Source organism: Callionymus lyra, chromosome 19 (assembly GCF_982586985.1).
Source record: "Callionymus lyra chromosome 19, fCalLyr1.hap1.1, whole genome shotgun sequence".
NCBI lineage: Eukaryota > Metazoa > Chordata > Actinopteri > Syngnathiformes > Callionymidae > Callionymus > Callionymus lyra.
In genome coordinates this window covers 7,527,726-7,551,426 of record NC_141836.1, presented here as the reverse complement: position 1 = coordinate 7,551,426, position 23,701 = coordinate 7,527,726, and the positions used below count along the sequence as shown (strand labels likewise).

At 41.2% G+C, this 23,701-nt stretch overlaps 2 protein-coding genes across 5 annotated transcripts; one reads left to right on the top strand and one right to left on the bottom strand.

Moving 5' to 3' along the window:
• Positions 1-27: 27 nt before the first annotated feature.
• On the top strand, positions 28-10,667 carry pkp1a (plakophilin 1a). 2 transcript variants are annotated; one of them, XM_087782394.1, is made up of 14 exons: positions 28-233; positions 1,930-2,039; positions 4,438-4,602; positions 4,676-4,890; positions 5,814-5,958; positions 6,021-6,228; positions 6,301-6,469; positions 6,548-6,665; positions 7,666-7,833; positions 7,899-8,075; positions 8,134-8,287; positions 8,362-8,548; positions 9,081-9,165; positions 9,332-10,667. In XM_087782394.1, exons 1-14 carry the CDS (start codon positions 53-55, stop codon positions 9,404-9,406), a joined length of 2,157 nt encoding a protein of 718 aa, XP_087638520.1. In that variant the 5' UTR covers positions 28-52; the 3' UTR covers positions 9,407-10,667. The 2 variants fall into 2 exon arrangements, with proteins under 2 accessions (XP_087638520.1, XP_087638518.1); XM_087782392.1 differs by having other exon boundaries at positions 4,673-4,890.
• Positions 10,668-13,607: 2,940 nt separating this feature from the next.
• Positions 13,608-21,335, bottom strand: tnnt2a (troponin T type 2a (cardiac)). 3 transcript variants are annotated; one of them, XM_087781369.1, is made up of 10 exons: positions 21,272-21,335; positions 18,954-19,317; positions 17,470-17,533; positions 17,260-17,376; positions 17,098-17,175; positions 16,906-17,016; positions 15,923-16,032; positions 14,159-14,249; positions 14,045-14,085; positions 13,608-13,850 (listed from the first exon to the last, which is right to left on the bottom strand). In XM_087781369.1, exons 3-10 carry the CDS (start codon positions 17,521-17,523, stop codon positions 13,817-13,819), a joined length of 636 nt encoding a protein of 211 aa, XP_087637495.1. In that variant the 5' UTR covers positions 17,524-17,533; positions 18,954-19,317; positions 21,272-21,335; the 3' UTR covers positions 13,608-13,816. The 3 variants fall into 3 exon arrangements, with proteins under 3 accessions (XP_087637495.1, XP_087637494.1, XP_087637493.1); XM_087781368.1 differs by lacking the exon at positions 21,272-21,335 and having other exon boundaries at positions 18,954-19,420; XM_087781367.1 differs by lacking the exons at positions 18,954-19,317; positions 21,272-21,335 and having other exon boundaries at positions 17,470-18,328.
• Positions 21,336-23,701: the final 2,366 nt, after the last annotated feature.

Here is a 23,701-nt window from a genome sequence, read left to right as displayed (position 1 = left end):
ACTTCTTTAGCCTTGTGACCATCCGCGGGAGACGCGCACGCAGCCGGGGAAGATGACGGCGCTGGATCCGCTCAGGAGCACCATGAAGGTCAGGAGCGCGGAGGACACGTCGCTGGCGGTGCCCTCCGACAACAGCCGGCTCTCCGGACACCAGCGGGTCCTGGAGCAGGTGTCCACCCTGAAGAGGACCAAGTCCAAGCCGGGCAGCAACGGGAGCCTCCTATCGCCCACAAGTAAGAGCGCTTGTCTGGAGCGACATCCGGGTCTCGCTGTTTACCTGCGGAGTCTACAGAGTAACACAGTCGTCACTCTTTTTTTCTCACCTGCGCAAACATCGAGAACACGTTTAAACTTCGACAAACATAAGCTGTTCAGTCAACAATCGATATTAGTGAACTTTATTTGTCGATTTCCTTCTTTCGACTTTAATATTATTGTGTTTTTAAATGGTTATTACTTTGTTTGTTGTTTGTTTTGTTCTTAAGAGCTGATGTTTTATTTATTGAAAATGAAAACAAAAATACATTCCAGATAAAATAAAGTAGAATTGTGTTCGTTAGGGATCCTTTGTTTAATTCTGGAATTACAAAAACATATTCTCTGAAAAAACGAGGTTATATAGAACCAGACTATTATTTTGTAATTGAATAACAATTATATGTGTTTTAAAAATGCGTGGAATAAAGTTGTTTCCGTTTAAATTCATGTTGTTATTTACGCATTAAAATATGAGTTTAAATTAAAAAAGTAGTATTAAATGTAATAGAATACTTTATTGTAACTTATTCAGTCAGAATTTATCCTTTTTAGACAATAGATCAACAGATTAAAAACATTAAAACAAAAAAAAAACATTAACAATGAACTAAAGGATCATAGGTTGGTTGACGTGAATTAAAGTTATTTGGGTCAATATTTATTTGAAGGCGTGTCGACATTTCAAGCACGTGAGCTCAAAACAAATGTGTTTTTAAAGAATTACACTCTTGTAACAACTGAAAACAAAAACAAAACTGAACTAAAACAAATACTTTTTAATGTGTTTATCTCTAGATAACAGATCGATTACTCAACATGGCTCCTCTGTAACTCTGGTTAGTTGGCGTGAATGTATGTAATGTTGTACTTTTAAAAAAAGCAGTTAAACTGGAAACTACAGCCTACAGCTGCTCAAACTTTTATGACCCAGTTAGTTAAAGAGGAGTCGTTCTTAGTCTTGGAGAGAGATAAATAGTTTCCGCGCGAGCATCGATTATCGCTTTGTTTTATTGTCCGCGTCCGTAAGTTCTGTGTCAGAAACTTGGGCGGGCGCCATGGTAATGGCTGCGTCTGTGAAAACGAGGGATCTCCTTGTTCAGCGACGCAGAACCGATGTTTGTGTTGAACACAAGTCTAATCCTGTGATGAGACGCGTCGACACAACAACGTGTGTCACCAGTCTTGAGTCACCACTGAGTCAGCAGTCGACAGACCACTGACCACTGCTGACACGGTTGTGGAGCCACAAATTGACGCTTTCAAGATGAATTAACAACGTGTCCTGGGTCTGCCCCGGGGCCTCCTCCGATTTAAAAACACCTCAGTGGTGCAGAAGACGACTTGAAACGTCTACCTTCCGTTGGTGATGTTAGTGGCTCTACTCTGAGTCTCTCCTGGATGACTGAGCTTCTCGCTCCAACCAGACATTCACACTGAACAAAAATTGTTGTTGGCGATGAACGACTTCCTCCCAGTTTCTTTGAGGAGCAATATGCTTGATGGTCTAAAGTCAGTGGAGATTCAAAATGGTGGCCAAGAGAGTCAGAATTGTTCCTTTATCTAATGTGGAAGCGGAAAATAAACAAGTGGAAAATGATCTCAAAATATAGAGTGTTCTTCTGCAATGGTCAGCGTAAAATCAAACTCATTTCCTCACTTGTGTCTCCACAGGTCCGACAGGACCATGGAAGGAACTTCCTGAGTTTGGAAACTTCAAGTTTGCTCCGATAAAATCCAACGGCACCTTCTCTCGCTCCACTACAATGAACCACAGCCAGTCGGTAAGTCCACCGAGTCCGAGGTGTTCTCCGTCCAGAGAGTGGATCAGAAGTTTCCGAACACGCCGTGTGTTGTGACATCAGTGGGTTGATGAACATGAGACTTAGCTACTGCAAGGACAGGATCCGGACCAGTACCGGTGTTGAATGTGGCAGAGTCAGTACTGCAGACTTGTGTTGGGTCTTTGGCGACTCTTTGAAGAAACAGAACAAATGTTTGAACTGTTTCTCTTCAGGTTATATGTTTTTGTACTTGAGTCATATTATGATGTTATTATTATTATTATCATTATATTGTTTGTGGTATCCCTTGTGTTGTCTCTGGTAGTTTTGAGAAGTTGTTTTCGTATGGAAGTTTGTCGACACCTCTTGGTGAACACACCTGTCTCAGGTGAGGCCGGCTGTACCCGCCGTGTCCAGATGTCGCCCTGAGAAATTCAAAAGTATCTTGTGCGTTGCCTGGACGAGTCAACGGTGCCGTGTCTGGAGTTGAAGTACAGATGTTCGGAAGTTCAGTGGAATTTTGCCGTGAGGTTCAACCCAGAGTGACATTTTGAACCGCTGACTCATCAGAATGTGGAGGCAGTGCAACAATTCTCATTAAAACCACACGTGGCAAATGTAACAAACTTTCTCTGAGTTTCAGCGTCAGTACTTATACACAACTGTGTCATAGTAGTAAAGGAACGTAATGCTCAACTCTGACAAACGAAGGAGGTCGATGTGTTAGCAATGTAGCTTAGCATTGTTACTAGCATCAATGCACCTGCTGACTCGCTCCATTCTCCTCTAAGAAGAAAAAAAAAGTCTCACAAAATAAAACAATTGGTAAAGTCTTCAAGTTTATTTTCATGTTTAATTTGGTTTTAAACTTGTAAAAAAGTTATACTCTGCATGCTAATGCTTACTAATGTAGCATCAATGCACACCAGCACTGACACCGTTAGCTTCTTCATCTCGATAGAAATCATTTCTTTCTTATTTGTTAAACAGTGTTTTCACATTGAAAATGTAACTTAACCGTGTTACAATGACACACAACATTCTTAATTAAGTATTTTGGTTGTTTTTAGTAAAATAATATTTTATCAATTCAATAGATTCCATAAACCGTAGGTTTTTAGCTTGTATTAATTTTTCCGTCACGTCGGCCATGTTGTTTGTCCAGGGAAGCAATAGTCTCAAATATTGACAAGTTAAAAGCCAAAAAGCCAGTTTTGCAAACTAAAGTGTCTTTCCTTCTGTCTTCGTGGAGCCCCTCAGGGATCAACCCTCTACCCTGGCTGATTGGTTTCTTCCTCCTCTCCGTCTTGCTGATGTTAGATAGTTGAGGAGCTCGTCTAGTCTGTCGCACCGAGAGCTTCCGTCTAGACCTGTCCGTGTGCACGCCGCTCCACTTCGCATTCCACACGTCGACTCTACAATTCAAACGAATTTAGGGTTCAAGTTTTGTGTTGTGTTTCAAGCGGACCAATCGGAGCTCGGCGTCGTTCTGTCACTCTGCCGAGATGAGTAATGTCTCAGCTTAGAAAGTGACACATTTAAGAGTGAAGCCGTTCGGCTTGAGCGGCGTCTGTGCGGCAGGGACTGGTCGGACGAGTGAGCGCCGCGACACAAAGAAGCTCTGTGAGAGTCGAGCCTCTAATGCCTCGTATTGAGTTACTCTCGGACGGCGAGTGAAGGGAAGAGACGACCTGCTCGGGCTTGTTTCTTTCATCCTCCACCTCTGAGTTTGCTCAAGTACGAGTCATTGAACAAATAACGTTTAAAAATATATTTTTAGAATCTGATGCTACAAGTTCATGCTCGTCTTCTGTAGACGGAGCTCTCAACGTTGTCTGGGGGACACCCTGGAAAGGTCTATAGACAACCTCACGGTAACACACACAGATAAGGATCAGTTAATTTCGGTGGAGGAACTCTGGTTCACTTGAAACAGTCACCTGTAGCCAGAGTTCAACCCACAACCTTCACTTGTTCACACACTCATCAAACACGTTTAATTTGAATCTTCTCTCAATGATATATTTGCGTTCCTGGTATATAGGGAGAGACAGGGGACACCCTGGAAAGGCTCACAGACCTGCAACCTATCTTGTAACCTTTAAAAAAAACGATATAATCTCTGTTCTTTGGTTATTTATGTCTGAGATGTGTTTTGTTTTCTTAGCAACGTTAGCTTCTGACAAGTCATCAAGTCGCTCGTTTCAAGTTTAGCTAAAAAATAAACCTGTAAACTAGTGAAAATGAGTGAAAAATGAACTGGATACGATTTATTTTCCGTGTCTAAAGATGGGTTGGTGAATATGACGCGAACATTAATCTTCTCTGCGTCGAAGAAATCTTAAAAAAGTAGTAATTAGTTGTTTCAGAAGTTCAAACTCATCTGCTTCCTCACCAGATGATCCAGAGGAAAGCTCCCACGATGGTTTCCCGCGGCATCAACAGACTGGCCAGCCGCTCGGCCGTCTACGAACAGGTGGACGGATTCACCCAAGCTCGGGGCGCGACCCTCCTCCAATCCAGCATCAGCGTCCCGTCTTTCCCACCCGCTCAAGCCCCCTGGGTACTGGACCCCCCCAACCTCGAGGGTTCTTCACCCCCACCTGACGCCTTCAATAACCACTGTCGTCCAGCAGGGCGGGGCGGAGCAGGCGAACTTCAACCAGAAGAAGAGAGAAAGCACCTACTCCACCAGCAACGGCATCAAGACCAGCAACAGCATCAAGACCATCAACAGCATCAAGACCAGCAACAGCATCAAGGGTTCCGGCTCTCAGACCTGCATCGGGCAGCAATCGTGGTGCCAGACGGACTCAAAACTGGGGGCGTTGAAGACGGAACAGCAGGCAGCGTGAGTCCTCCCGACACATTTACACTTTCTTTTCACAACACGCGTCACAAAAACAAAAACAAACGACGAGTATTTATAAATGTGATTCATTAAATAAAGAAAATAACGTAACGTAACCATTTTAAAGTTACATGTTCATGCAATTAAATGCTTATAATAAAGTTAAAGTAAAAGAAACAACTTGACTTTCACATGCAAGAACAGATTTAACAGTTTTTTGTATTGTATTGAAGGAAGTAAATGCTTTCAAGTTAGTACTATTGCTAATGCTAATGCTAATGCTAGCTGGTTTTAATGCTGACTGTTTAATCTGCTGATGAGAATTTTATCCATTTCTTGGTCCACCCAAATGTTTCGCTATAAGGTCACTGACCACACAAGTTAATTTTCACAAACTAGAATGAACGTTTTAGTTAAAGGTAACAAAAGTCAAGTGCAACAAACCAGTCCCAGCTAGCATCAGTGAACAAACACATGGTTTCTACTTCCTTATTTTGAGAATATGGTTCAAACATGGAGCTTGATATTCTTTTTATCTTTCTCTGCTGATCTTTGAGGAAATAAAATCAATTTAAACAGTTGTTTACTGACTATTTTATTTGGATAACTATTTGTTTCTCCTTTGTGACGTCAACATGTTTTGAAGGTCACTTTTGTTCCCTCGTTTAAGGAGTGGACATTTATTGTTTCACTTATTTGATTTCACAACATTTATTTAAACTTGCAAAATTGCATATAAGGTGTCATGCCAGTCTCAGTAATGGTGATCTGAACAGCTCCCGTGCTGCTTTGCCGCCCAGCCAACCAATTAAAGCTGTCAATTGCTTTTACTATAGCAGAAGTTGAATCATGGTCACTTGAAACCTAAGAATGTGGGTTATATCTTCAGGTTTGTCATATAACTGACCTTTTGACCCCTGCAGAGCCAGCAGCACCACCAATATGTCCAGTGACCTGACGGTGAAGGAAGCCGTGGAGTTCCTCTCCAGGGAGGAGGAGAGTTTCCAGCAGTGCGGCGCCACCTTCATCCAGCACATCACCTTCAAGGAGGAGGGCAGCAAAAAGGAGGTCAGTCAGTGCTGGTGTGCAGGGAGGTCGGAGGTCAAACTCAACGAGCGTGTCGTGGTCAGGCGGCTCAGCTGGGGGCCATCCCGGAGCTGGTGACCCTGCTGCGGAGCCCCAACCCCAGCGTGAGCCAGGCGGCGGCCGGGGCGCTGAGGAACCTGGTGTTCAAGGACCAGAGCAACAAGATCAACGTGCAGCACTGCGGCGGCATCGCCAAGTCCCTGCAGCTGCTGAAGGAGACCGACTCCACCGAGACGCAGAGACAGATCACAGGTTTGACGAGCCGTCCATCGACCTGAGCCGTCGCCCGACGTGACGAGGGTGGTCTCTCTCTCTCGCTCGCAGGTCTGCTGTGGAACCTGTCGTCGGCCGACGAGCTGAAGGGCGAGCTCATCGCCACCGCTCTGCCGGCGCTGACCGAGAGCGTGATGGTTCCGTACACCTGCTGGTCCGAGAGCATCGCCAACAACAACGTTCACCCGGACGTCTTCTACAACGCCACGGGCTGCCTGCGGTGAGACCCCCGCCCTGTCACCCCAGCGCTCTGAGTGAGGCCCCCCCCATGTCTGATGATCCACTTCTGTTGCCGCAGGAACCTGAGCGGCGCCCAGAAGAAGGAGAGGAAAGCCATGAGGGACTGCCCCGGCCTGGTGGACTCCCTGTTCAACTACGTCCAGTCCTGCGTGGCGGAGGACAACCCTGATGACAAGGTAACATGAAGAACCTCTCCTCTGTAAACCTACTATTACAAGGCTTTATGAGTTTACACACACACCTACACGCACACACACACACACCTGCACGCACACACACACACACACCTGCACGCACACACACACACACCTGCACGCACACACACACACACAAGCCTGCAGGCAGCTTGTGTTTACATTCACTCCGCGAGGCGATCATTTGTAGGCGTGGATCTTCTATAACCTAAAGAACTTAGTAGGAAGCCCTAATTACCGCACCGCCAACAAAACACTGAACTCCATTGATGCCTTCCTACGCACCGCTCTCTTTTGTGACTTTTGATTGGTCGCTACAATACCTAGTTAAATTCTATGTCTGTGCTGCTGTGTCAGGAATTGATTGTGTGTGTTATGGTCGGCTGGGCGGCAAAGCGTCAGGTCACCATTACTGCGTGTTGTCGAGAGGGACGGCGCCTCGTATGCAACGTTGGGTTTGCAAAGTTTAAATAGTTGTTGTTTAAATACATGTTTTAAAAAGTTTTAAAAGCGAAAATATTAAACTAGTTTTCGAAGCTAATCAATGCTAGCTTGCTAACTAGCTAGGAAGCTACTAGGGGTGTGTATTTGTGTACCATACTTATCACAATACAGGGGCAACAATACAATATGTAGTTATATTTGTAGTATTGTCGAGTACTTGACTCTTTTGTTGTAGTATTTACAGACCACATGACTCTTGACGAAGTCGTAACTGATTTCATTTGTTTTATGTCCAAACGCTGATGGAGTCACTGTATCCTCTCGTCCTCAGTCATCACAGGGATCTGTCGTATGGCATATGTGTGAGAGAAATAAAATGGAGAACTTTTATGATGTCAAAAGGGACACACATTAAAAAAGTTTTCGTTTTATTCAAGAGCATCAACCCGGCGATGAATCACTCAAGAGCAAAACAAGATGTTAAACCAAACAAAAGTGTGTAACTGTTTTTTCATCGCTGGTTTTTTTTTCCCTCCAGGTGGTCGAGAACTGCGCCTGCATCCTCCACAATCTCACCTACCAGCTGGAGTCGGAGGCGCCCGAGTGCTTCGCCAGGTACAACCCTCCGAGTCATAAAGCACTGGACAGCCCCAAGAACTCCCCCATCGGCTGCTTCAGCCCGAAGAGCGGGAAAGCCCAGAAGGAGGTTTGGCCGCGAAAGCCGAAAGTCGGCGACGACGGAGAGAAAGTAACTTCTTCTCGCCTCCTCAGTTCGACTTCGACGGCGTGCCCCACATGCCCGAGGAGACCAACCCCAGCGGGGTCAAGTGGCTGTACCACCCCAAAGCCATGCAGACCTACCTGTCCTTGCTGGGCTCGTCCCAGAAGGACTCCACGCTGGAGGCCTGCTGCGGGGCGCTGCAGAACCTCACCTCCAACCCGAGCCCGGTATGACCTCCGACGCCCTCACGGTGTGACACGTGGCGTCATGGTTCTCTTTCTTCAGGCCTCCAGCGCCATGAGCCAGGTTCTGGTCCAGAAGTTGGGTGCCGTCGCTCACATGTCCCCGTTGCTGAAGTCCCCCAACGCCAAGCTGCAGAAGACGGCCATGTCCCTGCTGTCCAACATGTCCCGGACCGGGAGCGTGCAGCGGACGATGGGTGAGCCGCGGAACCAGAGCGAGACTCGGCGTGAATTATTATTATTTTATTATTAATTCTTTTGACTCTCGCAGCCAAACAAATCCTGCCCCAGCTGGCGGGCCTCGTCTCCGGGGGCCCTAGAGAGTTGGGCAACTCGGACGACAGCGTGGCCTCGGCGTGCACCACCCTCCGCAACCTGATGCTGGTGGACCCGGAGGTCAGCAGGAAGGTCATCAGCTCTGACATGATGTCATCGCTGGCCGACCTCAGCGAGAACGGGTGAGAGTCAAACCAGGAGCTAATCAATGCTAGCTTGCTAACTAGCTAGGAAGCTACTAGGGGTGTGTATTGGTGTTCCATACTTACAGGGGCAACCACACAATATGTGGCGATACTGTAGTAACAAGTATATATGTGTAGTATAGTCGAGTACTTGACTCTGGTGTTGTAGTATTTACAGACCACATGACTCTTGACGAAGTCGTAACTGCTTTCATTTGTTTTGAAACCAAAATATGTCCAAACATCAGCTTTAAAAGCTGATGGAGTGACTGTATCCTCTCGTCCTCAGTCATCACAGGGATCTGTCACATGGGATATGTGAGAGAAAAAAACTTTTATGATGTCAATAGGGACACACATTAGCTATGCTAGCAGTTCAACGTAAGCATCCCACTTTTGATACCACATGTTGAAAAAAAAGGTTGTGCAGCACAAGCACAGTTTAAAAGGTTAAAGAACTGAAGTTTGATCATAAAAACAAAGAATGTGACTAAACGGCTGACGCATGTTTTCCTCTCGGATCCCTCAGGTCGTTCGCCAAAGGCAGCAAGGCGGCGTCTCTGCTCCTCTACAGTTTGTGGAACGACAAGACTATGCAGGCGGTCGTGAAGAAGGTAAAAACCGACTCGGGTCCGCGGGCGTGTCGGCGTCACGGCTCGTCCGACTGTCACTTTCCCTCCCCCTCCCCCCTCGGCCTCGCCCTGCAGAGGAGTGAGGGTTGGAATCCCGACGGGCCGGTTCCGCTCGGATCTCATCCTCTTTTTCTCTCTCTCTTTCCAGCTGGGCTTGAGCAAGTCTTTCTTCGTCAACGACAACACCTCGGCGGCGCACAGGTCGGTGCAGGTCGTCGACTGAGGGACGCTGCACAGCTGAGACAGTACCTCACGAGTATTTGTACATACGACAGCGTGGAAGGTGTTGTGTATATTAGAAGCTTCCAGGTGTGTGTATATAAGTGGCCGAGTGTGCGTGGATAAGATTGACGGATCCCTTCTCGTGGCTCTTAAAGGGACGGTGTTGATTTGTTTATGTTGAGGTTGAGTTTTCACTGCATGTTTTTAAACTCGTGACGACGTCGTGGAAATGTCGTGCCTCTCGTTGTTCTCTGTCCTTCGATGTTGCTCCAGAACCAGAACTCGGCTCCACTGAAGAGACAGGGTTGGGCACTGAAGACCCGAGACCACGTCTCAGTTCTGGACTTTGATCCCAGGTGTAGCAACTTGTTTGTTTTGTCAGATCAGATCCTTAAGGAAGCAAAGATGTGCCATTTAACTTTGAATATTCATTTCTAACACTGACGTTTTACAGCATGAAAATCAGACGATTTAAAATACCATCAAATTTCAAACACTGTTGTTATATTTGTGTATTTTTTTTTCCAATGTATAAATAACTTCAGTGTAAAATTCAATGTAAGTAATTCGGTGTAAAAAAGTGTGAGGAAATCTGTGGAAACACATTTTTGACCCTGAATTTTTACATAAAATACTGTTTCACAGTTTTTATGTTAAATTATTTAACTTTTAATTTCACACTGAATGTATTTCTGCATTAAAAATAACAACAGTGCTTGAAATCTAAAGGTTTTTCAAATTAAAAGTTCAAAGTCGACTGTTACAAATTTACTTTAATAGATTGTACAAGAAGAGGAAATCTAAAATAGTAAAAAATATAATTAGTGTTTTCAGTCCATCTTGCCTCGAATAAATACAAGTTATATTCCTGTCAACATTTACAACCCCTTGCTTTCTGGAAAAACAACCTGTTAATCTTTTAGTTGATCGTAAAACTAGTGATGAATATTTGTTTCAAATATTGAGTTTGACACGTGTTGTTGTTTTGTTATTTCTTTTCTCTTATAACGTTCATTTGTTTACTACCAAACGCTGTTTGATCCGCTCCGAGTATCTTCCTGCTGCTTCCGCTTCTGTCTGAAACGTTACCGACAATGTTGTGTTACTCTTCACTTTTGTGTGAACACATTTTTTTTCGTAGTTAAACTTGTGTGTAAATAAGATTTAAAGTGTGTTGACGAGAGCGCGTGGGAGGAGGGTTCCTGATGCAAGATGTCAGTATTCCTTGTTTGTCTTTTCATAAAATAAACCTCAAAACTCTGCGTATTTTTCATTGTTTGTGGAAAAAACAAAAGGTTCCATGTTTGACTGACAGGCCCTTGACGAGTGAAGATTCTTGAGATTTATCCGCAGACATTTTTTGTGTATTTTATTTTCTATAGTCGTCATTTTTGTCACAACTACAAAAATCACCGGGAAAAAAATCCTGCTTATCTCAGAATATATATAAAGAAAAAGAAAAATCGTTCAATTCAACTCAAACTGTGACGTCATCAACAACCACCTGTGTCGACTGCGTGACGTCACTTCTCAGAGTAACGTTTGTTTTGGCGGAAGTTCAACATCGCGCGCATCTTTAAGGGTGAGTTGATATGTTTTAAAGTCTCTTTTTCAGATAAATATAAAGTTTTTAACGTCGTTTTTCAATCAATGTCACGTGATTAAGCTACACTAGCTAAAGCTAGCTTCAGTCAAGCATGTTAAAGCTACATTTGCTGATTTTATCTCTTCAGTCAAACCTGACAAACAAAACATTTAATCTCCTTATGTTGATTCAGACTTAGATTAAATGTTGTTTTAAGTATGAAAGCTTGTATTCCACCCATTTATTCTAAGATTATCGAGATAAATGCAACTTTACATCTTAGCTAAAGAGCTAACATTAACTAGCTAGTCGTAAATACATAGACATATTTGCCGCTTTTTTTTACATTTTTAATTATTATATCAGAAATAAATTTAATCATATTTCTGTTGTTCTGTTCGTACATGGAATACAATTTCGATTTTTAAAAATAATAATTAATTAAAGGAGAACGTGTGGTGTATGTTGACATACAGACAAAACGGTGGAAACTGATACAAATCTGAGAAAGCGACATATGTTGTCAAATAATGTCTCTTTTATTGATTAGTTATTCATTTCAATCTAAATTCCTCACAGGTTTATTTTGTCATGAGGTGACTGTCTTATAAACTGAGCAGAAACTGTTTCCTTCAACTGAGAAAAATCTCTGAATTTAGGAAAATGTTGTCACAACACGACCTCGAGCTTACAATCCATGTATTTGTTTCTTCTCGTCTGGACTATTGTAACAGTTTATTTTGGTGTCTTAACAAGAAGGATCGTCTCGCCTGCAGTTACTACAAAACTCTGCAGCAAGAATTCTTAACTGCTCTAGTAGAAGAACTCACATTTCTCTGATCCTTAAAACTCTTCACTGGCTGCCAGTTTCTTTCAGGATCAACTTTAAAATTCTGGTTCTTACTTTCAAAACTATTCATGGTCAGACCTTCCATCAGTGATCTGATCCAGACTTACACCTCAGCTCGGGCTCTGAGGTCTGTGGATCAGAATCTACTGATGGTTCCTGAACACGCTTCCCGACCTGATTGTGATTGTGATTGTTCAAGCGCTTTGTGACCCTGGTCTAGAAAGGCGTTTACAAATAACTATACTTACTTACTAAAAAAAAACAGGCTAAATGATAACATAAAGTTTGCATTGGTGAAAGATAAAGTAATAAAATGGCGGAGCACTTATTTGTGTGATTCAGGGTCGGAACGATCAAAAGGAGTGTTGAAAAAAGGTTGAGATGAAGAGTTAAGAAGTCATTAATCTACGTTTTGAACCATCACTGACAGACTGTGAGTCAACTCTAGACGGTAAACAATCTCTTGTCTGGAGTTCTGGTCGGTCTGGTCCTGAAACTCTGTGTCAAGTATGTGCGACGGTTTATCTTCGATGCTGATCCTGTTTTCACTCCTGCAGCCAAAACTAACGTAAGGACTCGACGAGTTCTCATTCTTGTCTGACACTCCAGTCCAGGTTCTCACCACGGGCAGATGAAACTTCACTCATCCCTCCTTCGAATGATGGATGGTGTCGGGCGTCTCTCTCTCGTCAATTTATGAAGGTTTTCGGCTCCTTGACAGTTTTTTTTATTAAATGAGAAGATTGAAGTAGAAGTTGATGGATGTGACGGTAACATCAGTATCTCAGAGTTTCTGCAGCTTCAGCAAATACACCTTGAATCACATCATAAGATATTTTTCCATCTATATTTATTTTGACTTTATACTTTGTCTTTATCGTGTTTCGTCCACAAGTGTCTTCTATTTATTTGTGGTTTTACTTAACTAAGTTCAAAGGTCACAAGGGGTAAAAAGATGTCAACGGGGCCAGACTTGGCTTTTTCTTCTTTATCCTTAAATTTTTTATTTATATTTTTAAAGCTAATTTCACCAACATAATCATAATCAACATGATCTAAGCTTTATACATTTTTATTTTTTAAGATAAAAAAAAAATACGTTTTTTTAGAACCTTATTGACATCTATTTTTTTTTTTAAATAAAAATGAATTAAACAACTTATTCCCATATTTTAAAAACTATACTATATTCCTTTAATATTATTATTATTTAGGTTATTTATTTTTCTTTAATCTATGAAATTCGAACTAAAAATAGAATGTTTATCTTAGTAGTTTTTCAATTTCTTCTTAAAGAGATTTTGTCATTATTTTTATATTATTTTTCTAAACGTTTATATACTTGCAAAACAATGAACTAATTCTGTGTTTATCAACATGGTCTGATCTTCTCACATCAATCTTTTACAACTTTTGGAATGTTATTAACCCTTGTGTTATCTCTGGGTCGAGGTGAACCGAGGGCCGCGGCCAGAGGCAACACAAGGGATACCTCAAACACATTTGTTTTTTTCGGGGCGGGTCACCTTGACCTGAGATAACACAAGGGGTTATATATATTTTTTAAATATATTAATTTAATGCAAATACATGACACAATGTTTTATTTCAAATCTTTTTTTCACTTGATTATCTGTTAACCTAATATTTAATAATTATTTAAATCAATACTGTCAATAGACTGTTAACATTAAGTTGTTTAAATTGAGTGAATCATGTGGAAAACACTTCCCCTCAACACAATGTTGTGTACAGTTTAATGTCGGCTCAGTGCAGACCAGGTTCAGGGTGTTCGTGGCTCAGGTTCGGGCGAGGACGGACTTGTGAGTTCGCTCATAATTGGATTCGTGTCGATGCTTGTCGGTGAAAGTGGCTCCGGGGCCGACACACACACACAAGAGTCACAAAGAAACCATAAAGCAACTGAAAGTGATTTAGTGAGACATCTGAGTTGCTGCCGGCGACCCGGACCCTCCTCACTTCCTCAGGCCTCTCTTGGTCCTCTTGGATCTGTTCGAGAAACACAAGGAGGAATAGTTTCTCTTTAAGATCCACACACAGGTGACGCTCAAAGGTGTGTTTCCACAGACACACACACACAAAGCGGCTGCAACCAGAGTCAGACTTGACATCAGATCCCAGCGACCCACTTCTCGTCTTGCTGACCTACTTCAGCCTCTCGTGTCGGTGCATGACGGACTTACGTCTTCTGGTGGTCGCTGACTCGATTCCTCAGCACGTTGATCTGCAGTGAGCTCTAGTTAGTGACTGCTACACTCTTCTGTGTCGCACAAAAACACACACAAACACACACAAACCTCGTATTTCTGCCCGGAGAACTGGTACTGGAGGTCAAACTTCTGCGCCTCCAGCTCCTGCATCCACTCCCACAGCTCCGTGGCCTTCTCCCTGAGGGTTTGGGAGGCAGAATTTACATGAGGATTTACAGACCACATGACTCTTGACGAAGTTGTAACTGCTTTCATTTGTTTTCAAACCAAAATATGTCCAAACATCAGCTTTAAAAGCTGCTGGAGTCACTGTATCCTCTCGTCCTCAGTTATAACTGCTTTCATTTGTTTTCAAACCAAAATATGTCCAAACATCAGCTTTAAAAGCTGCGGGAGTCACTGTATCCTCTCGTCCTCAGTCATCGCCAGGATCTTATAGGGTTTTTATTGTTCCTTTAGAGGCGCAGGAGATAATTACTGCTGCCATCCAGTGGCCGAAAGTTTAATTGCGACACAAAAATAAACAAATGCTGTGAATATTTTAGTTGTAAATAAAAAACTAAATAAATAGTGTTAACCTGCAAAAATTGGGATATACAATACGTATCACGATACAGAGTCAACAATAAAATATATCATGAAACTGTAGTAACAAGTATATATTTGCAGTATTGTCGAGTACTTGACTCTGGTGTTGTAGTATTTACAGACCACATGACTCTTGACGAAGTCGTAACTGCTTTCATTTGTTTTCAAACCAAAATATGTCCAAACATCAGCTTTAAAAGCTGCGGGAGTCACTGTATCCTCTCGTCCTCAGTCATCGCCAGGATCTTATAGGGTTTTTATTGTTCCTTTAGAGGCGCAGGAGATAATTACTGCTGCCATCTAGTGGCCGAAAGTTTAATTGCGACACAAAAATAAACAAATGCTGTGAATATTTTAGTTGTAAATAAAAAACTAAATAAATAGTGTTAACCTGCAAAAATCAGGATATACAATACGTATCACGATACAGAGTCAACAATAAAATATATCATGAAACTGTAGTAACAAGTATATATTTGCAGTATTGTCGAGTACTTGACTCTGGTGTTGCAGTATTTACAGACCACATGACTCTTGACGAAGTCGTAACTGCTTTCATTTGTTTTCAAACCACAATAGGTCCAAACATCAGCTTTTAAAGCTGCTGGAGTCACTGTATCCTCTTGTCCTCAGTCATCGCCGGGATTTCATTGTTCCTTTACCTGCGGAGAATGTATTGACTGCTGCCCTCTAGGGTCCGGATGTTTAATTTCAACAAAAAAATATAATAAAATAAACATAATTATTTTATTTCATACATAATATATTGAAAATTAACCCATAAAGAACAAAAAAAAAAAAACTTTAATAAAATATATATTTTAGAGCATCAATCATTTCTTACACCTGTTATTGAAGTGTGTCGTCAGTGTGTCGGCGAGTGTGTCGTCAGTGTGTAGTCAGTGTGTCGTCAGTGTGTCGTCAGTGTGTCGTCAGTGTGTCGGCGAGTGTGTCGGCGAGTGTGTCGTCAGTGTGTCGTCAGTGTGTCGTCAGTGTGTCGTCAGTGTGTCGGCGAGTGTGTCGTCAGTGTGTCGTCAGTGTGTCGTCAGTGTGTCGTCAGTGTGTCGGCGAGTGTGTCGTCAGTGTGTCGTCAGTGTGTCGTCAGTGTGTCGTCAGTGTGTCGTCAGTGTGTCGTCGAGTGTGTCGTCGAGTGTGTCGGCGAGTGTGTCGTCAGTGTGTCGTCAGTGTGTCGGCGAGTGTGTCGTCAGTGTGTCGGCGAGTGTGTCGTCAGTGTGTCGGCGAGTGTGTCGTCGTCCAACACACCTGAGTCTCTCTTCGCTCTTGTTCTCGATGTCCAGAGATTTACGCCTGTCGCTCAAAATCTTCTTCTTCTTCTCTCTCTCCGTTTGTCTCTTTCCGCTTCGCTTCTCCGTCTGTTGAGAAACACTTTCATCGTTGAAGACAAACGTCTCTGAAGTGATGCGAGGAATTCAAGTTTAACAAAGAAAAACCATTGAAATTCTCCAGTAATTGCAGCCTCAAATTTTTACGAAGATTCCACAGCAGTATTTAGGTTTGATGTTTTACACCTTAGGGCTTCTTAACCTCTCAACTTAAAAGCTGCAGATGAAGGTTTACAAGATTTTTTTTTCTATTTTCTATTTGCTTCAATTCTTAGATAAAATCATTTTTAAGCCAGTGATGCGTTCAAGTGCTTCTTAAGTGTGATTCATATCGTTTAACTTGCTCTACTTGTTTATTATAATTATATTTATTTGTATTTCTCAGTATTTTTGAATTGTTGGATTAAATGTTTAATGTATTTTTAATTGAAATTTCCTTCTTTTTCTTTAATCATTACAAATATTATTTTTGATTATTTCTATTAAACGATTGAATTAAAAACGTGTCAATTTAATGTTTATTTAATTTAATAATAAAAATCAATAACATTGAATTATTTGTCAAAGAAAGTTTCATATTTTAATAATTAATTTTTTCTAAATATAATTGTATTCCATGTATAAACTTTTCAATTAGATATAATTCTGTCAATCATGATGCCACTATTATACTATATTTGTTATATTATATATTAATTTAAAAGGCAATACAAGGAAAAATGTATGTAATGTTTCTTTAAAAAGCTGTTTAAGACGATCCACATTATTAAATTCAATTATTATAAAAATGTTAAGAAAATGCTTCAATTAAAATAAAAAATATATATATATTAAAAAAGTTAATGTCACTGGTATTTCCTCTAATAATCCAGACTAGTTAAGATAAGGGGGTTCATGTCTTACCAGCTTCTGCATGTATCCCCCGAAGTGCAGGCTGGTGAGGGTCTTCTTCTTCTTGGCGTCGTCCTCCGCCTTCTTCTTGGCCTCCTCCTCCTCCTTCCGAGTTCGCTCGTCCTGAGGACGCAAAGACACCTGTCGTGTTCACCTGTGACGGACACCTGTCGCCCCGGGATCTCGTTTCTTTCGGGGGGTCACCTCCAGACGCTTCTGTCGTTCCTTCTCTCGCTCACTCCGGATCCGGTGCTGCTCGGCTCGTTCGGAACGGCGTTTCTCCTACGGGACCGGAGACGGCTTTCATCTGACGTCGTCACTCATGACCTGTCACTCATGACCTGTCACTCATGACCTGTCACTCACAATCCTCTCCTTCAGGTGGATGATATCCTCCTCCTCTTTCTTCCTGCTCTCGAAGTGGACCTCGATCAAAGTCTGAAGCTCCATCAGGTCCTTCTCCATCCGTTTCCTGTGAATGTCCTTCAGAATAAAGGAACGTTAAACTCTTGTCACCTGTCAGTCACAAAATAAACTGGATTCGATTGTTTTTAATCCCCTCGTAATTAAACTCACATCAAAGTCCACCTTTTCACCGTCTGGAATCTTGGGAGGGATGAGGTTGGGCATGATGAAGGGCCTGCAGAAGAAGAAGAAGTCATTATTGCATTAAGAGACGTGTGTGTACTTGTCGGGTGTTGGTGAAGTGTGAGATACTTTCTGTCGTGTGTGAGTCCATTAGATGACAATTACACAAAGTAACTGGTGTCAGGCAATCAAGTTGCTACAAACAGACACACATTCAAACTAGAATAAAGCTTTATAAACATCCATTAAATTATGTTTTTAAATCCCACTCGTCCTGAAAATAATTTTCTTGGGTAAATGTAATTAGCATTGAGCTAAACTTGCGTTAGCAGCTAGCAATATCATGAAATTAGAATGCTAGCTCTCCCAATTCAGTGTTATTTGTGGTAGCACACTAGCTTGCTAAAAATTTAGAAACTACCTTTACCACTCCTATATAACACTTGTTGGGTTAGCATTTTAGCTAGCAGCTAGCAATGTAGTAAACTTAGCATGCTAGCTCTCCCAATTCAGTGTTATTTGTGTTGGCACACTAGCTTGCTAAGAATGGAGAAAATACCTTTACCTCTCCTATATAAGACTTGTTGGGTTAGCATTTCAGCTATCAGCTAGCAATGCAGTAAACTTAGCATGTTAGCTCTCCTAATTCAGTGTTATTTGTGGTAGCACACTAGCTTGTTAAAAATGGAGAAAATACCTTTACCTCTCCCATATAACTCTTTTTGGGTTAGCATTTCAGCTAGCTGCGATCAAGGTAGTGAAGTAAGAATGCTAGCTCTCCTAATTAAATGTTATTTGTCTTAGCGAACTGGCTTGCTAAAAAATAAGCAACTATATTCACACCTCTTAAATCAGTATTAGTGGGTTAGCATGCCAGCTTGCTAGCAATTTTGTAAAATTAACATGCTAGCTCATCTTTATTCAGTGTTATTTGTGGTAGTACATTAGCTTTGTAAAAAATGGGTAACTATCTATACACCTCCTAAATCACTATCGTTTGGTTAGCATGGCAGCTTGCTAGCATTAAATGTGGCATTAGAATGTTAGTATTTAAAGTAGATTGAGTTTTCTAATGCTAACAATAGTAGGTTGCGTTATCAAGCTCAGTTTGTTAGCATTATTAAAAAAAATGAGCATGCTAAATTTTCTAATGCACTACCTCTGTGAATATGTTTGGGAATTAGCATGTAGCTTCCTGAAAGTACTGTTTTTTAATTTGGCTTTCCAACTGGTTAATAATACGTTGTTCAGTTCATGTCAACTGACATAAACTAATAATTAAAAATGTGTTGTTTGCAGAAATGGAATCTGGTCCTGGCAAGTTTGGCTCATAAACTGTTATATAAATCGACGCCACACCCCGGTGACTCACTCCACGGAGAAGAACCGAACGTGGGAACCAGGTACGAACTTGTGCTGAAACACTATTTTGTTGGTTAGAAAACTCTGTTGTGTTTGTTTATGTGGCTTACTTGAATTTTGGCTTGGCCTCCTCTGTTCAAAACACAAACGAAAACACATCATCGCAGTCGTTCTTGTAAATTCACAGTATAGAAATGTATTCTAGTCACTATAATTCAAGATCATTGTTTATCAGTATCCGTCTTGGAAGTATCGGGCGGGTCATATTCTGGCAGGAGTCGGTGTCAAATATCACACAATCTGAGGTTTAATCCGTCAAAGTAAAGTGAGGAAGTGCCTTCAGGAACGAACAGATCCTTCCTGGAATGTATTTTTATTTCATTGAAAAATGTATCAACGTTCCACTATCATGACGACTGTCATGGAACTCGAGCCAGTGCTCAGACCTACCTCCCTCCTCGTCTTCACCTCCATCTGGAAAACAATATAGAGTTTGTTTATCAGTTTGTTTCTCCGTCACGTCACTCAGCAATGTCACAGGAACAGACCTCAAGACTTCAGCGAAGCATCCGTGACCCATGAGTGACACCCAAGGAGTCATTGACAGTTGAGAGCAACATTCTGGCGACTGTCGCAATAATCTTGTGGTGTTTCAAACTAAGACGCAATATTTAATTTCCTATATCTGTCTCAACAACAACAATACACTTTCAAACACTGACAATTCCAAATCAACAACTGGTGAATTTGTATGACTTAAAATTAAGAAATAATGGCTGTTACCATCAAAAAAGCACAGATGCCAAATGAATAGAGGTTGGCTAAAGGAGACATTTTAAAGACATGCTAGCATGCTAGTTTGCTAAAACAGAATGAGACGATCATGCTAGCTGTCCTGCATTGGGATTGTTGAATAAGTTAGAACTTTAGTTTGCTAAGAATACAGTAAAATTAGCGTGCTAACTCTCCTGAAATAATGCTGAGTTTACATGGTAATTTGCTAACAATACAGTGGAATTAGCATGGTAGCTCTCCTGAAATAATGTTGAGTTTGCGTGGTAGTTTTCTAACAATACAGTGGAATTAGCATGGTAGCTCTCCAGAAATAATGTTGAGTTTGCATGGTAGTTTGCTAACAATACAGTGGAATTAGCAGGCTAGCTCCCCTGAAAAATGTCGGTTTAGTTAGCATGATAGTTTGCTAAAAATATAATAAAATCATCATGCTACTTCTCAGGACTTATTTTGAGGTTGGCATGCTAGTTCGCAAATAATAAATTAAAATGATCATGCCAGCTCTCCTGCAATGGCTGGCAAACTAGTTTCCCTTTTGGCAAACTAGCTTGCCAGTTGTGGCTAACTAAACATCGATGAATCGTCATCAGACCAAAATAGTGAAATTGGAATGCTAGTTCTCCTGAAGCAGTGTTGCTGACGTAATATGATAGTTTTCTAACAATATATGCACAATTAAAACACTAGCTCTCTTCAATTGGTATTTGTTGAGTTAGCATGCTAGTTTTCCAAAAAGACAATGCTAGCTCTCCTGCCAAAAGAACAGTATAACTGGCATGCTTGCTGCCCTGAAGCATTGTTGTTGAATTAGCATACTGGTTTGATTAAAAAAATGTAGTACATTTTTATACCCAGAAGTAGCAATGTCATGAGTTAGCTTGCTCACAATACTTTGAAACTAGCATACTAGCTCTTCTAAAGTGTGTTTTCATGCTAGTTTGCTGAAATATAAAGTGTAAATTGTATATGAATTGCACTTTTGACATGAATTCCAATATGGTTTTGCACAACAGCCATCTTGGCTAACAGTCTTTGGCGTCATTAAACCTCCGTCTGTGGATCTCCACCCAAACGCCGGCGGTGTCAATCACAGCTAGTGCCAGCTGTTATTTGCATGACTTCACTATGATTTTTTCCTTAATTGTTGACTCGGCACTGACTCTGGAAAGCACCAGAAGTCTCCTCCTTGGCATCTTCGAAGGGCGTATCCGTGTGATCGTACCAGTCGTTCAATCAGAGCTTTCCAGGTAAACTAAGTTGTGCTGCTACGTGAACGAAGCCATGGTCTGGACGTAACCATTGACTTTCATTTACGTCACTCTTGTTGGCGTTAACCATATATTTATTTGGAAATTAGATCCGTCTTGTGTTTTCTTGAATGGAAAAACGGAAGCTTGGGTTTAAGGATTCCAATTTATAATGTCATTTATCTTCATTTTAAACGATTTCTTGAAAGACAAATGGTGTGATTTATTGAACCACGGAGCAGCTGTTCCGCCCTCAGGGCTGGGCGTGATTACTCAGCCCCACCAGCAGGCGACACACTAAGGAACCTATCTTTGCCAAATCTGCCGATGGCGGAATTGTCATCAGACCAGAACTCTGTGTCACTGTCTGAAAAACCTCCTCTTACCGTCTTCCTCGCCGCCCTCCTCTTCCTCCTCCTCCTCCTCCTCCTTCTCCTCTCCAGTGACACCCTCAGCTGTAATGTTAACATAAGATTAAAAGATTATGAATCCAACCAGAGAAGCCACACGCTCAGAAATGACAGAGAAAAGTGTGAGTCACCAGTTCCAGTGAAAGTCATTGTATTATTAGTTTTCTGCCACTAGCGTAAACATCTGGCTGGAGTCGCATAATGTTGTATTTTGAATCTATTATTTAGCAGCGGATGAAAACACTTCATTAAAGAAGTTCAAATAGACTTTATTGAACTTTTCACAACTAGTGTGTTTCTCTCACGGACTTTGGATGCTGGAGACACTTCAGTTTCCACAACCGTTTAAGGTGCTGCAGTACCACAATTTTAAGAACTGGGTTGCACCCCCGATATAACTGAGGACGAGAGGATACAGTGACTCCAGCAGCTTTTAAAGCTGATGTTTGGACATAATTTTGTTAAAAAACAAATGAAAGCAGTTACGACTTCGTCAAGAGTCATGTGGTCTGTAAATACTACAACACCAGAGTCAAGTACTCGACAATACTACACATATATACTTGTCGAGAGTCATGCGGACAGATTTGTAAATATTTGCTATCATTCATTAATTTATTTAGTTATTAAATATAGAGGTTTTTAATTGTTCAGGTCTTCAACCGAGCGTTGTTTTGTTACTCGTCCCAATCCTTATGTAGTTGATGTGCTGTTATTGTGTTATTTTGGTTTATTGTCAAGTTGGTCCTAATTTTAATAGCAAATGGAAATTTAAAAAGTCTTGAAATTTAACTTTCTTTAAGCTGTAACTATGAACTGTCGTTCATGTCAAATGTAAAGATTCATCCATCACAGCGAATCAAACCGCACACTAAGATATTGAGATCTTGTCATAAAAGTACCTTCTTCCTCCTCCTGCTGTCCTTCAACCTCCTCCTCCTCCTCCTCTACCTCCTCTGCAGACACATACATCAACAAGACTAATGCCAGTTAATCTGTAAATTGCACACCAAATAAAGTGACGGATACAACAACACAATGATGCCAACATTCTTAACTGAAGTTCGGAGGGATTCAACATTCGTATAAACAAGTCTGAGAAATTGAACTTAATTCAGAGTTAGTGTGTCAGTAGGGTTTTGATTTACTGGTTTCGATCAAACACACGGAACTTTCCACAACACAGTGATTTATGGGCCAACATGCATCTCTGGTACATCTGCGTCACTCGAATGTTCCTCTGAGCAAATTCATGTCCTCGATCTCGTTTTTCCGCCCAAACGACGCCCCCTAGCGGGTGTCTGAGCAATTAGCAATGAGAATCAATGGAAGTTTCGCTTTAACTGCGGTACTAGATCCTACCACTAAGTGGCTCTTTGTGAAGACACTCCACCCGGGAAAACTATTTCAAAGATAATTTGATGAAAAATTGTCTTTTGTAAACAATGTGTTATGTAAATGTAAGGGTAAAAAAAAAGTGGGTTTTTTTTCGCATTCAAGAGCAACTCAAGCGAAATAATAAAGCCTTGAATATAATCACATTTTTATGACAGTTTTATTTGTCAATGTTTTTGTATGATACAAAATTCTAAATGCAGCAATGATATATAATGGTTAAAACAAATGGTAAACTTATATTTTTTAAAGCTTTCTTGTTGTGTTATATGCCACACTTTGCTGAGTCGCCGGTTCCTCACGCCCGTGAACATGCTCTCAAACACTAACAAACGTGATTTCAGTTTGTCTCAGAGTCTTACCCTCCACCTCCCTGTGAAAACACAACACATTACTACTGTGTCAGCAACACACGTCCTCTTCAAACAACACCTGCGGACACAACACTGGGTGTGTCGCTACGGTGGTTTGCAAAGGTGAATGTGTGAAAACCTACTCTTCGTACTCCTCCACTGCCTCGTTGTCAGACATCCTTCAACGTCAGACTGGAGCTAAAATACCACAAATGACTTGCAATTTATCAAATATATGGATCTATAATCTGGTTATAATTGTAATTATTTACATTTTTTATTTGTGACTATTAGGATTTAAAAAAAAAAATCTTTTTGTAAAATATAAATGGATGAAAATAAATATGTTTGCTTATCGATGAACCAATATTGATATGTTTAATTATTGTTATACAGAAGTAAATCTTCCTAACAAAAACTTCTTAAAATTCTTAATTTGCACTAATGATGACTTTTATTTTATGTATTTATCTTGACATTTTCAAGTACATTTTATGTTTTTAATGAATTACTGAAATTAACTTACATTTCAGATTCAGTGCCACAGATAACAGTGTAAAAATCAAGTAATAATGATTAAGATTTAAGTCATATTTGGTCTCTTAGAGGGTAAAACACGAACTTAAACCCAAAACTATAGTTTTCTTTCCAGCGTGAC